This window comes from Amblyomma americanum, chromosome 1, assembly GCF_052857255.1.
Source record: "Amblyomma americanum isolate KBUSLIRL-KWMA chromosome 1, ASM5285725v1, whole genome shotgun sequence".
NCBI lineage: Eukaryota > Metazoa > Arthropoda > Arachnida > Ixodida > Ixodidae > Amblyomma > Amblyomma americanum.
The window spans coordinates 146,335,938-146,351,337 of NC_135497.1; the positions used below are offsets into that span (position 1 = coordinate 146,335,938).

The 15,400-nt window shown below is 43.3% G+C and overlaps 1 protein-coding gene across 3 annotated transcripts in view; it reads left to right on the forward strand.

Annotated features, from left to right (window-relative positions):
* The window catches only part of Dysb (dystrobrevin binding protein dysbindin), a 101,374-nt gene that overhangs the window by 1,739 nt on the left and 84,235 nt on the right, over positions 1-15,400 (forward strand). For all 3 annotated transcript variants that reach the window (XM_077647184.1, XM_077647183.1, XM_077647182.1), the window contains exons 5-7: positions 604-736; positions 1,542-1,697; positions 3,850-3,990. In XM_077647184.1, coding sequence (XP_077503310.1) covers positions 604-736; positions 1,542-1,697; positions 3,850-3,990 — 430 coding nt within the window. The remainder of the gene's footprint in view (positions 1-603; positions 737-1,541; positions 1,698-3,849; positions 3,991-15,400) is intronic.

Below are 15,400 nucleotides of genomic sequence, written 5' to 3' on the forward strand. Positions count from 1 at the left end.
CAGGTAAATAAAGAAAATGATAATGCAAATGAGTTGTAAAGGCATTGATTTAAACTTAATGCTGCTGAGGATATAGAAAATGTAGTAATAGGGGGAAGCTAGAACTTTTGAAGAAATGTATGTATGCTCCATGTCATACATCAGGTGCAATGCTGTCAAAGCAAGCGCTGTTGTTTGCGCGATCTACATCCGTGATCAAAAAGTAGTGTGTTCCTTTTGGTGAGCGAAAAATAGTACATGTTTTTCCTGCAGGCTTATTACATGATACATTTGTCATGAGCTTGATTAAGTTTGCTGTTATTGCTAACGACATGCTGTCGCTTTCTCGTACCCTTAGACCAATCGGCCACAAAACAAGCGCGGAGTAGCACGCCCTCCTATATTTTTTCCTGCGGACTACTTCCATACCTTTCACAGCGTGGCACCTGATGTATGAAACGGAGTATAGTGTTGCTCCTTCTTTGGAAAGCACTGAACTGGTGCGGTTCACAAATGGGCATCAGCAATAATAACGAGTCACTGATATGCCCGGCAGCTACACTCTATAGTAAAGGCCAGCTGCCGAGTGCTATTCTGCCATTTCATAACATTTCTCTTGCGCAGGAGGTAGATGCCCTGATTGCAGGGTTGCAGTCCTACTGCCACCAGCAGCTGGTCAGTGTCCAGCAGCTGAACCTGCAGCTAGCACAGCTGCCCAAGCTCCAGCAGGGCGTCCAGGACCTCATGAATACCATAGGTGCTGTGGGAAAACAGTGGGACAGTGGCCATAATGTATTGTCAGTCAGATGATCCATGTAGGTCTTAGATGGGAGCCCACAAAGCATTTATTATAGAAAGTGGCCTGTTCCTAAATATAGGAGCTCAAGCAGATGCAAGTCTTAAGGAAACACTATGAACAAAATGAAATTGGCTTGTATAGATCAGTTACTGCATTGAATGACAGAGGCGCCGCTTTAACTGAAAATCGAGCTTTTATGAACTAGAAAAAGGGAAAACAATAAAGTAAAGGTGCTGCCTTTTCGTTGGAAAAATGCACAGGTCCCAGAGGCTAGGCTACACTGTCATAAACTTCAAATCGGTGATCACAGAGTTCTTTCCTGTGTAGACGTCATAAGCTTGAATAGCGTGGTTGGAAAAATGTCTAATGAAATTTAATGAAATGAAAGAGGTTGCGAAGGCAAGGCATGATAAGCATGGCATGTGCTGTGCTTTTCCTTTTTCACATGAACTTGCACTTCAGCACCTCATTTCTGGGTTTTTATAATTTTGCTGTAAAGTTCAGTGCATCAGCCAATCCGCATTGTTGCAGTACGTGGCAGCCGTTCAGCATGATGGCATTTATTGAATTTTTCTCATTACGAAAACAATTTTTCAATAATTATTAGTAGTTAATGGCCTCAAGTACATCAGTGATATTAAAAGCAAGCATGAGTGCAACTATTGCTTTTCATGTGGGCTTACTGAAGCGGAAGGTTGTACAGCATGTTGTCACATATTCTTGATTTTCTGTTCATTACTTTCCATGTTGTCTTGTCACGTAGGAGAATTGGAAGGCATGTTTGAGGAGGTTGAACTTCGCCTGGTGAGCTTGGAGGATGTCATCGAGACGCAAGCTCTGCAGGAAAAACAACTAGATGAACGCTTCAAGCTTGCATTATATGGTGAAAAGAAGAAAGGACATTTTGAAAGCCTCAAAGGTATCTGCCTAGCCTGATAATTGCTCTCATTTCCTGTTACTGGCTATGCTACAAGATGAACAGCAGTTGTATTGTATTAACCTGAGGATACAATGCAACCCTGTATTTTAATTTGCCTGAGTGGCAAAAAATACCTTCGGGGGAATAAAAAATGTAAAGCTTCCAAAAAGGCCAGTAGCTTTGTGATGTAAAGCACTGTGTACAGTCACAGTCAGTATGGCTTGCAACACGCAAGATTTGGTTGCATTTTCCAGCTTTGAAAAGCTACGCAAAGTGGCAGTGCAGAGTTATGCAAGTAACCATTAACAGTAGGGCTCCGTGTAATGGGTGTCATGCTGCTGTCAAGCGTAAATCATGCTAATGTTGCTACCTTTGATTGTACTTTCATTGCTCGCACCACTCATTCGCATACATGCCACGCATGAGTCAGTGTGAGCAAATGGCCACTAGTCTGTAACAGCATGTGTCTGTTAAGCATATAGTATTGTTAGTGCCATACATACCTGGTCTATCATTAATGAATGCTAATTGTTTATCAAGAGTGGAGCTATAAAGTTTTGCCTTTCTGCAACTATGTTTCTTGGTAATCTGCAAACACCTATCTTGACTCAATATCTGGCTTCTGCTGTTATTGCTAGAGTTGGATCTGTACTGACGAAGTTGCATGTTGATGCGGGGGATCATGATCAAAGTCCAAAATGTGGATCATTGATCTGTTTTGAGTTGAATGACATTGACATTTCGGTGGCTGAGATGTTTCTGCTGCACAACATGGGAACTGAGTTCAACCTTGCCTGCAGCCATCACATTTTGACAGCGATTAAACTCGAAGAAAACCTTTTACTGATGTTGCAAGATGCACTTCAGAGGCAGGGTGCTGCGGTTGTTCGTTGATGTTTCATGCGCAGCATGCTAAGTTATAGACTATCCTTGAGTCCTCCACTAAGGCATTAACCTACATACCACTTTTGCATGAGAAAAAAAAAAGGTAAGGGTGTCGCTGCATGAAATTGGAGGTAATTACTGCATTTTTCTCAATGTAATGCGACAGTAATTGTAACATGAGGGTTCCTTTTGTAAGCATAGAGCAGTAAAATGTGATTACAATATTCAATAACATTGAATCAGTTTTAGCACGACAGATGACTTTTAACTTTTGTTATCAGCAAAAAGGGAGAATCGTTTTATTCAAATAAATGCGGTAATAATTTGGTGGCTATGTGGTTGTGGCATTTGGTTATTGAGCACAAGCTTGCAGGTTCGAACCCAGCCATCGGCGGCTGTATATTGATTGAGGAGAAAAAAAATGCTTTTGCTTGAGATTTTAGTGCATTTTAAAGAATCATGCATAGGCAAGATTAATCTTGAGCGCTCTGCTATAGTGTGCATTTTTTCCTACAATGTGGCAATAGTATTATTATGGAACATGTTACCAGCGCAAAAAACAAGGACAAAGGGAGAAGACAACACGAACGCCGGACTTCAACTGGAAACTTATTGCACACTTGCGGGACTTTTATATACAGAGAAGCGCCTCTATTGCCACCAACTGTTCCAAGCTATCAACACACGCCGGGCCACAAATGACAAATGCATTAAGTAATGCATTTATGATGCAATTGATGCATTCGTCATTTGTGGCCCGGCGTGTGTTGATAGCTTTGAACGGTTGGCGGCAATAGAGGCACTTCTCTGTATATTAAAGTCCCGCAAGTGTGCAATAAATTTCAGTTGAAGTCCGGCGTTCGTGTTGTCATCTCTCTTTGTCCTTGTTTCTTGCGCTGGTAACATGTTCCATAATAATGCAAACAACCAACTAGCCCAGCAGTCTACCCTTAGTGGCAATAGTAGAGAGAAGCTAATTAATTAAAATCAATCTTGAGACTGTCCGCATCTTTCCTATTGATAGTTAACATTCCGAGGACAGTAAAAGCATGTTAGTTGAAAAGCATTCGCATAGAGATCAGCTTTTAAAAGTGGCACTTGCTCAACAGACAGTTTAGTTGATCAAAAATGGCTTGTCCCAGGGTCTTAATGGGCATAATTTGAAAGAGGCCATTCACCTGTGATGCCAGGTCTCTACACTCACAACAAATAAAGACAATTTCTGAAAGGCAGCTTGGAAAACTACATCTTCCGCTGTATTCTTTAGAAAAACTGGAAGAGGACCACCAAACACTGCTGCGGCAGCTTGAAGAGCAAGAGAGGGAAGTGCTGCGAGAGCGACAGGAGGCTTTTGGCGAAGTCTTTCGCAGGGACCTTGAAGCATACAAGGAGCAAGGGACACTGCATCGTAAGTGCACCGTCAGTCACACGTACAGAAACTTGCACGAGTAGTTCAACAACTTAAGCTAGGGTATGTGATTTACCCCTTGCATGTTCATGCCTAAATCTGTTCCATTCCCATCCACTGCCATTGCTATCTCTTCCGTTTAACAACACATTACCACTTTCTCTTGCCCCAATGCTACAAAATCTGGCATGATGGCCCAGTGGCTGAGGTGTTCAGCTGCCAAACACGAGTTCGCCTCAGCCTCGTGTGTGGCAGCTGCATTTCAATGGAGGTAAAATGCATAAGCACCTGTGCTGTGTACTGATATATTTGGGCTTGTAAAAAGCACTCCAGTTGGTCAAAATTAATTCAAAGCCCTGCACTACAGCATGTCTTAGTTTGCAATGTTGCTTTGCCTCATTAGAATGCATTTGTTGCAGAATTAATGGAGAACCACTGTTGTATACAAGCTTAGTCGCAGAAAAGTGAGTCCAGCTAAGCAACTGCACCAGAGTTGTATTTGCTGGGAGTAATAAAAAAAAAATAAGCACCTCAGAGGGTAACGAAAAAATTGCTTATGACAATGATACCAGTAGTGGGAACTTTCTGACAGATGCATTGTCACCAGCATCAACATTGTTATTGTAGTGTGTTCGAAACAGAAGCTCCCAATGCATACTCCAAACGCAAGGTCCATGTGAGCCAGGTAATAGCCACTCACAAGGGGGGTTCCATATAGCTATTGCCATCACTTCTGCACACTAGGGGACAGCAAAAGTCTTTACTCCATCTCTTAAGTTCCTTGCAGCACTATGGAATGTAGAGACCTCCTCAGCCAATCAGGAGAGAGTGTTGAAGGAGTTCCTCCGCACCTCATCATCTGCGTGTCGCCTGCTCGTGACGTATAAGCATATGGTTAGAAAAGAGTATAAATCAACGCTGTCTCCGTACCATAAGCGTATGCACACTTACGTATGCTATATGCTAAACACAAGCATTTTGTGGGACATCACGTCATTTGTCACATTCGCACATTTAGCTCAGCATATGCAGAGACGCAGCAATAAGCTCAGCCTAGTGGTACCTTTCAAATGCATTTTTTCAGCACAAAATAGACCGATTTCACAAGCAGTTGCGCTATGCGACCACCGCATTGATGCACCCTGGGAGTTGTGGTACTCCGGCCAGCAGCTGCGCCGGCGCGCCACGTGGCTAGCTGTGCTGTTTTCGTCGCCACATGGTTCTTCGTTGTCCGTATTCAAGTTTTATAGGACAGGTGGCTTCATCTGAACACCGCCATATGCTGTGACAGATGCACTGAGCAAACGGCAGTGGTTTTCACGTTGGCTGGAAAAGAAGAATGGTCCACAAGGAGCGTGTAGAATTCTGTTGGACAGAGGGGCAGCTGGCGAGGCTTTGTTCAGAATATTTAGCTGCTTGTCCCTATAAATTAGTGCAAGTTGGCATTGCGTGAATTTTCGAGGTCTTAAAGGTGCACTAAAGAGGAATCTGAACTCGTCCTTTTACCGCGGGAACTCCATCTACACGTCCCGGGCATTCTTAGAAACTTCGAATTATTATCCTGTGCGGCCGATTGCCCTAATCGCGTCAGCCACTCCCACGGCGGCTTGCCGCTCTGCCATCGGCGGAGTGATACGTAAATCAAAAAGTTCACGTGGATTTTTATTTCCGTGGGCCTAATTTGCGGCTATATTGTCTATGACTGAAACTTTCTATTCACAGAAACCTAAAAGAACAAAATAAAAGCGAAAGCGAAGCTGCCACTGGACTGGCTGAAAGGCACTCCACGCGTTGGTTGACTCCGCCTGTCTACCGCGCTGAGTTCAAAAAAAGGCGAGAGCCGGGACGTTTAATCCGATTTTATTAGGGCAGTCCGCCTCACAGGACAATAACTGGAAGTTTCTAAGAATGCGCGGAACGTGTAGAGTTGCCACGGTAAAAAAACGAGTTCAGATTCCTCTTTAGTGCACCTTTAAGTGTAGCACTACATGCAGAAGGACCTTTTAATTAGGCGCCATCAAGTTCTTCTGAAGGCAAGCAAAGTTCGTGGTCTGTTTCACTTTCGCGCTACTTTGTGAACCATGTTTGGAGCATTCTGCTCGATGTAAGGCTGTGGAGGAAGAAGTCAGCGAAGCTTTAGTGCCATATTCTGGCTTCCAGGAAACGTGATTACTCGCCAAGTGTATTCACAGCTCATTACTCATGCTGCCACACTCAAGAAAATGCTTTTATTTTATTAGATCAGCGGGGTAACAGCTGTGTGTTAATGTGAATCAATTCCTTATATTTCCCTGCACATCTACTTTGACCATGCATAAATATGCTGGCATATTTAGAGCGTGCATTTCTGTTGAAATATTGCAGCATCTTACTCTATTTCCCACTATAAAGAAAAAAACGGTAGCTTGAAACTACACTGATAAGGCATTGTCAAGCATGGTCAAGCAAGCACTGAGGTTGTACCGGGTTGTGCGGTGCTGCAACAGCTGCTAAAATGAAATTTTTATAAAATTAAAAAGTTCTGCGACGAGCAACTGCGAAATCAACTGAAAAGCCAGACAACTAATCGTAATTCACCCAAATGTACCCCGCTCAAAATCTCCAGTCTTCTTTTCCTTTCTAATTTTACACAGAACACGTGAACTTTTCACGGATTTCTTTAATGAAAATGGCATAATTCGCTTGTACGGCCCAGGTCTCTTGGTGTTAAGCCGCAAAATAGCGAAGCTCTCCTCAATATTTTAAAATATTTTTGCTCATCTAAGCTACAGGCATTATAAAAGCACGTGTTAAACAGACAGATGCATAGGAATTTTTATGTAGCCAGCTAAGTGGAACACAAAATTTTGACACCTCATTACCAAACGCAGCAGAAGTGCATGCGTTAATGTGCTACAGGTTCTTGTTGCAAAAAGAAAAAGAAAATAAAAATATTAGTGATCTAGAGTAAAAGTAAACCACAAATACTGTGCACGCTCATCTCAAGTTGCGAAGAAGCGCGACCACAATCATGCATAATTATACCTGTTGTCCTGCTCTAATGTGGTACTCGTGGTACTCATTCAGTTTGATGTGATAGATAATTCAGTAAAACATGACTTGAAGAATATGCTTATTGAATAGATTGGTGTTGGTTTCTGTGAGAAAAAGCAGAAAAGCAAGTCCATTTCTTGTTTATATATAAAGAAGCATGAATGAAGAAACAAAAAAAAAGTATTTCACGACATGGACGACTGCCTGGATTAGCACTGAGAAAATTACTAGGGGACTAAAGTGGCCAGCAGAAACATCGTTGGAATATGTGAAAATGTGTGTATCGGCATGCATTGGAACGTTTTTCTGTCAAATCATGAGAAAATGAGGGGCAAGCACGTTTTGATCGCCACCTTCAACATTCCAAGCCCTAAGGCTCGAGTGACAAGTGAAACCCCTCAAGTGACAAGTGCATAGTCACTGCTGCGATCACCATCTCCTAGTGTTGCAGCAGCTGCTGCCCCTCTTCAAAGCTACATCTGTTGTGCCCCACCCTCCGCAGCCCCATAGTGAATGTGATAATTACCAGAGGAGTGTGAAGAATGCTACGAAGCCTGAAGAAAAGCTGGCTGTTGCACAGGCAGCATTGTGAAGGGCTACAGCTAAGATGGCAGCTTAACTGCTTCCGGTAAACGCATGCATGCACAGTGGGCTTTGTGAATTCAATCTCTTAGACAGGACATAGGAAAAAGGCACTTGCAGGACAAATGTTGTGTCACTGTTTGTCCCGCTTGTTTCTCTTTCCTACGCCATCGATTTTTGCATGGAAAAAATGCATTCGAATTACCAAGACCAACAGCCCGTCTTTCTATTCTAACTAGTGGCACCATCTGGATGTTAGAATAGGAACCATTTTTGTCAACAAACCGACACTCCTCTTTAGGCCTATAAGCAGAAAAAATCGTTGCTGTAAATAAAAACTAAAGCAAATTTATCACTCATACATTTTGTAATAGGCAAGATGAACGAAGCAAAAGCCCAGTGCCCCCTTTATGTCCAGTGAACATACTGAAAATGACAATAAAAACGATGAAACCAGTCCGAAGTGAGGGGTCCTGTTTCAAAGGGCACTACCAGTTTGAAGACAATATTTTAGCATACGCAAGGGCCATGCACCCTAATCTCGGGAAATAGCACACGTTGCGTGAGCTTGTGGTAAGTCCGATTTGAAATAGCATTTGGCACATGTACATTACGAAGCACGCTATTTTTCTGGCGTACACTATCCTATATGCCAATTTTATACTGGCACTACATTCCAGATCGTCAGAACATCGCACTCATCGCAGGTTTGGTAGTGCTGCTAGGAACTGCAGAGATGGAGTAGAGGTGTTTTCGCTTTTTTTTTTTTGTATCCGAGAAGAAGCAGAAGTAAAACTTAGCCTAAGCTCTGCAAAATGCGTAATTTATGATGTCTGAAAGTCTGTCTGGGTCTTTTGGTTTAGGTAACTGTGATGTTCCAGTAACGTATGGCACAGCGTACCTGTACCTTGGCAGTACTTACTTTGCAGAAAATTGATCTGCAGTTGTTCGCATCCATTGTCCATTCTTGCATACTTAGTGGTGGCCATTGTTTGCACACATGGCAAGTTGCCCACCTATCTGTTAAAATTTGTACGCTTCTCTGAGTTTACCAGAACCTGCTGTTAACCTGTGAATGGGTTCGACATGAGGTCAGGGATGTGAGAATTTTGAGTGGCAAAGTGGTGATTTTGAGCTTTGGTTTCTCTTGTGACAGCTCTCTGTTCCAGTCCAGACTTTCATACATTGCCCCTGTGTTGTTGCAGCCCTTTAGGGAAGCACTTTGCAGTGTCAGTGTATGTCACATCGTATTAAGCCTCATGCATCAGTGTATGATGTGTGATGGCCTGCAACAAGCATACAGCGTTTTACTTAGAAGTTTGGCATATGGTGTCTTGTGTCATTTTCTTGCACACATTTCTTTAAGGAAATGGAAATCTTTTTTTTTCCCAACTAAAGAGGATCACACAACTACTTTGTGTGACATTTGTACCTGGCAGGCAAGTCTGTTTAGGGACATAAGACTAGGCTCATTTTGAGCAATTTTCAGCACAAGCAAAAAATTTTTATGGCCTTGTGGACTTCTTGTTATCCACAACAGTGTTTGTTGCATACCTGGCGCCAAAGAAAACGTGCTGCTGCATGTAAAGGTGCATAGGCATCATCACTCACTTTAAGGCAGACTTATGGTGATGCATGTGCATAGAGTGAATGATGATGCCTTACCCAGGGAAATGAGTGGAATGAAAAATTGTGCATACTTCGGCTCCTCCATTGCACTGAATGGTACCCAAAATAGTATCAAGGTTCAACAGTGCATAAAAAGCGGAAAACTTAACATCAGAATGATGCAAATATGCTTTAGGTTTAGCAAAGCTAGTACATACAGCTTACTATTGTTCTCAAGCATTTAACATACCAGTAATATAGGCCGCTGTGGTGGATCAGTGATCATGGCGCTCAGCTGCCGACCCAAAAGATGCGGGTTCGATCGCAGCCGTGGCAGTCAGTGCACGTTAAAGAACCCCAGGTGGTCGCCAAAGCCCTTCACTATGGCATCCCTCATAGCCTGAGTCACTTTAGGATGTTAAACCCCAAAAATCAAACCTACCTGTTATAAAAATATGCTGTGAGGCCAGAGTGAAGCACTGACACTGCCTATGAACAAACCGTATTGCATGTCTATGTTCAGTTATGATAAGCAACTAGCATGATTCATGTTCCTACATTGAAGGTCCTGCGAAAGACGTATTCATCGTCCATATAATATTGGATATACTGCTGCACACACATTCGAGGAATAAGAAATGGGTATGTTCAGATTTGAATTCAGCCACGTAGTACAAAACAAACTAGATTATAAGAGCAAAGCATGCATAAGGCCATAGAATTGTGTCCGTGGTAAAGCAAGCCAGCGTAGATTGTTTGCAGTGACCATGCTGTGCACTCTGTTGTGTTTTTAATGTACTTGCACATGCAGTACAGTGTGCCTGGATTCTTTGAACAGGTAAATTATTTGCCACAAGACTGGTTTGCTAGAACACAGCAAACTATACTCCATTTCATATGTCAGGTGCAATGCTATCACAGCTAGTGCTCTTGATTGCGCTGTCTACATCCGTGATCAAAAAGTAGTGCATTCCTTGTGGTGACCGAAAAATATAAAATGCTTTGCTTGCAGGCTTATTACATGACGCATAAGCTTTGAGCTTGATTAAATGCGTAGTTGTTGTAGTAGGGTGGCATAATAAGTCAGGTAGATCTGTTTGTTTACCATTTCAGAGTACCATTTGTGGCTCTCAACATTAAGCAAATTGTAAACACCATATCGATACCTGCATTATGGACGCTGTAGCGGAGGTCTCCGGATTAATTTGACTACCCTAGGGTTCTTTGATACGTTTACTGCGTTGTGGGTCACCGGTGGGTCACGTCGTGTATTCCTGCTGTGCGGCATTAATATTGAGTGGCACTATTAAGGCGTCTGAACACTCAGATTTTTCAAAGAGCCTGCGAAAAACACACATGCCAGGTTACTACTGCCATCTATTTTCGGTTCCAATGAGTTGACTTTGCCAGAGGCTCACTGATTGGTCATGCCGCACCCAGGAAAATCTACAAGTGGCACACTGGTGGACCACAATGCACAGGGATTAGGGCCCCGAAAATCGCTGCCATAGTGAATGTGTTAACCTCCCAACAGACACTTTTTTTTGTTTTCGAAAATGATTCCAAAATGCTTTGGATGAACTATACTCACCTTAAACCGGACAGAGTTAACCAGAAAACATGCAACAAGCTGGACTCGTCACGAGCCAGATATGACAGTCGGCTTATGACGATCCTGGCTCATCCAAGTCTGCCAGGAACTCAGTATGCACTGACATCACATAGTATACAGGCACCGTTTGCATTTCACTGCCATCAAAACACAGCAACTGCGGTCGAGATTGAACCCAGTTTCTCTGGCTCAGTTGCCAAGCGCCCTAACTACTGAGCCACCAAGGCGGGTTAAGCAAAAGAGGTATTGGGCAGGGGTGTTTGTTCTTGTCATTCATTGGCAAGGTGCACCGTGCTTTTTCCACTTATTTTTTCTCATGTGACAGTGTATACTGCAGTCTTCAAAGCTATTACAAGCTAGAGCTGCTACCATAGATTATGCACGTGCAAATCGTGTGCACGGGGCATACAACTTATCTGGGTTTGCCCACTTGCACATTCTCCCTGGCACTTACATGCTGTCCTAACCCAGCACTGTGGCAACGTGGTGCTGATGACAGCACCGAATCAGTGGTAGAAAAAAAAACATGCTGGGCACTTTACTCCAGCACTGTAATTTTTTGCAATTCCTTGCATTTTGTTTGTATTGGCACCACACTTCCCTTGCGTATACTCCCTAATGAGAATCTGCTTGAGCACCTAATGGGCTTAAGTTTTTTATGGCAGCTGTATTGTAGGTAGTGTTTGCTATTAGCAGTGTGTTATTCCATCTGGCCATATGCAGAACTTGCCGGGAGTGCTGCAAGATTGACCTTGAAGGTTTCCAGAAAGGGGCTGTCAATAAACTTCCAATATGTCAGGGATGTTAAAGGACGCCACTTCATAGTTATCCTCCAGCAAGGATTTTTTTTAATGCCTTTTGTGGAAGCTGAGTTATTTGCAGACAAAATTTGAATTTCTGCGTCTTCGCGCCTTTCCCTCTCCTCTCGCTCGCAAAAACGGCAGTGTTCTTCCACCGGCCCCACCCACTCGGCCCCTCCCCTACCTCCGCCGGCTGCAGCGCACGCGGAGTGCTCGTGGCCGTGGTAGCGCTTGACGTCTGAAAGAATTTGGCACTGTGAAGCAATGATAACCCGCGGCTGCTGACGTCACTTGCACGACGTGACGTCGTATGCCAGGTTTCGCACGAAAGCCCGGCACCATGCGTCGCCGCGAGGTGCGAAAGCGGGAATTTTTAAAAATGTACTGTAAATTTCCCGCTCGCTTTTGAGGTCTCGTACACGGTATGGACGCTCGGTGGCCTGTACTCTACATAATGCAACCATTTTAAAGCCAAGCTCAAACACCCCTTTCTGTAGCCCAAGTTTTTACATAGTCTTTACATAAAATGGGGTTCACACAGTTCACACAGGCTTTTGTGGTGCTAATAGTGCTGTATTTTTAGCTTGTGTTGCTGCTATTGATAGCAACTTAGCTCATGAACACTGAGAATTGTTATTGTGTCATGTATCTGTCATATAAATTATTGTTTCCCCATTATGGTGCAATTGTGAGTATTAAAAGTGATCATGATAGCTATGACATTACAACTTGAAATAGTAAACTCAGTCTTATACCTTCTTTCAGTACCTTCATGTGAGGCCATAAATTTGTGCTTTACACCGTGGTGACACCGTGATGGAGTGAAAAAAATGTTTACTAAACTATTTCACTGCCTGTCAGATTTCATGCACCTGAAATACATACAGTAGAACCCTGCCTGCATGTTATGTGCGAATGTCACCTCACAGGGTTTACTCTGTGCTGGCATTTTGACAGCCCACATTTATTGCACGTGGAACAGTGGTGGCAAGTCAATCAAAGTACACTTCATTGGTGCCTGACCACCACCATATTCGATGGCTTCTGCCATGCTGCAGCCACGCCGATGTGACACAGGCTTACGTACAACATGAGATTTGCTGCAGCTGTTTGCGCACTTCCGTTGCCGTTGTGGCGCAGCGCAAATGACTGAAAGTGTAGCTGCATCGCAGCAGATGCCACGTGGGCAGCTTTGTATGAGGTGCAGTAGCATGGATTGGCTCGAAGGCTTTTGCCTCTGTCAGCTGCTTTTTTCATGTCGCTTACAGCTCAAAAGGCACAATTTCTAGATTCAGATCAGCTTTTTTTTATTTTTTCAAATGAGCCAAATGCATGAAACAGGAATTGAGAAAAAGCAAAGGTGTTATATACACACCTATCGATAAAAGATTCTGAGAATATTTTGCAGTATGTTATTATACATATGAAACAACTACATGTGAAATGAACTACCATAATGTTGCAAAGAAAAAATTGCAAGGGTATTTTTGTAGTAATTAATATCTAAAGATTACACTTAGCTCTTATATGTTTGACGAAGGATAATTGAACCATTTAATTCTGAATATTTTGTTTTAGGCAGCCTCCATGTCCACATAAAGAAAACCATGAACACTGCCTCTTGTTTTCATCATTTTGGCAGTAAACCTTAGAAACAGTGTAGATGGTGGCATATTTACCTTCTGTTGGTCATGCGCATCTTATTGAATTATGCAACCTGGCGTAGGTTTGCAAAGTGGACTTCTCATTCTTCCAGCATGTGCAGTAGTCACTAAGCATGCTAGTCTGGTTATCCTTTTCCCTTTTAATGATATTAAGAAAGAAAACCTCAGCAAATCATGATGTGTTCGTGTAGTCATCCAGAGCTTGTGGCTTCAATGTGTTTTTTGTTTGTGTACTTGTATGTTCCTGGTGCACCTACAGATATTTTTCCCTTTTAACAGGCATGCCCTTCTTAAATGTGTACTTGGGCAGTCTCAGATTACTTTAGTCCAGGGGTTCTTAATATTTTAGGCCTAGGAAACTCCCCCCTCCCCCCGCGTTCTATAAGGTGCTGAGAAGCCTTATTTGGCTTGGCTTCTGCATCTTCTGGCCTACAATGCATGCAAACAAGACATGCAGACACACAGCACTCCCTCCATTGAAATGCCCAAAATGACTGGCTGTGTATTAAAATCATGTACTCTTAGCACTTGGAGTATGATTGGTCCCAAAGTGAAGTGGATAACGGAATTAGGTGCTTTAATTGGATACCAGAAAGGTGGCGATTACACTAACCGTGGATTTTGATGCTGGGGAGCCCAAAAAGCACCCAAGGAACCTAAATGCTCCTCAGAATTCAATCTGAGAACCTCTGCTTTAGTTTAACTTTTTTGTGCGGTGTTTGTAGCTTGTATCTCGGGCCCTTCTATACTTTTGGTCACCTATTCCTTCATACCCATTTACCACTATTGCAAAACAATAGCGGAAAATATAATTAATTTGCTAAGAACCCAGTATAGCACGAGAAATGGTTGATGCAGTGCCTGGTTTGTTGACATGCATGACATCCTAGTAAGCCTCCCATCGGCTGTCTGCACGTGGCTCATACTGATTCGAACGGACCTTGTACTTGGCTTTTTTTTTTTAATTCAAAATTTATTCTTTCCAACGATATAGTGTACCTATATTGGCTGATTTTGGTCTGGTGGCATTGTAGGCCACATCCTCGCAGTGCACTTCTTCTAAGGAAAAGAAATTTGCATGGTTTCGATTCGGCATTTTTCTCATTCTGGGGAAAAGAAACGGCTCAAATAGACGAGGATTGTGTAAAATTCAAGTGGTCACTGCGAAAACAGCACACATGTGCTGTAACTTGGCCCACTGCGAAATACCTGCTTAGGACGTTTCGGACAACCTGCACAAGCAAAATGGTTGCGAGAGAGCCATAAAGACTTACAAATTCCAGAAAAGCATGTTGCATTTTGTCATCATCATCAGCCTGACTGCACCCACTGCAGGACAAAAGGCCTTTTCCATAACTCTCTACTTAACCTTGTCCTGTGCCAGCTCTGGCCACCTTATCCCCACCCCTTATCTTGATCTCATCTGCCCACCTGTCTGCTGCCCCCTGCTACACTTGCCTTCTCTTAGTATCCAGTCCCTTACCCTTAAGGACCAGCGGTTATCTTGCCTTCGTATTACATGCCCTGCCCAAGCCCATTTCTTCTTGATTTAGACTAGGATGTCATTAACCCTCATTTGTTCCCTGGCCCACTCTAACCTTTTTCTGTTCCTTAAACTTGCACCCATCATTTTCCTTTCCATAGCTTCCTGTGTTGTCCTCAATTTAAGTAGAACCCTTCGTTAGCCTCCATGTTTCTACCCCGTAGGTGAGTACCAGTAAGATACAGTTGTTGTATGCTTTTCTCCTCAGGGATATTGGCAAACTGCCATTCATGATCCGAGAGAACCTGCCAAATGCGTTCCATCCCATTTTTATTCTTCTAGCTATTTTACTCTTGCCATCTGGATCCGCAGTCGCTACCTGCCCTATGTAGACATATTCTCTTACCACTTCCAGCACCTCGCTACCACGGTGGAAGAATAGAGTAGGTGCCTGAACGGCGGCGCCTCTCCAGCGGGTGATGTTGACGACCACCAGGTCGTGTTTTCAGGGAGTGCCGTGAGATGGCGCTGGCAGGTTAGAGGGTCAGCAGGCAGCACAAGCGCACGGGCGGCCGCAGTTGGTGGAGAAGCAGTGATCGCTGCACTTTTGCGCCAGGTGTTTTTTTTT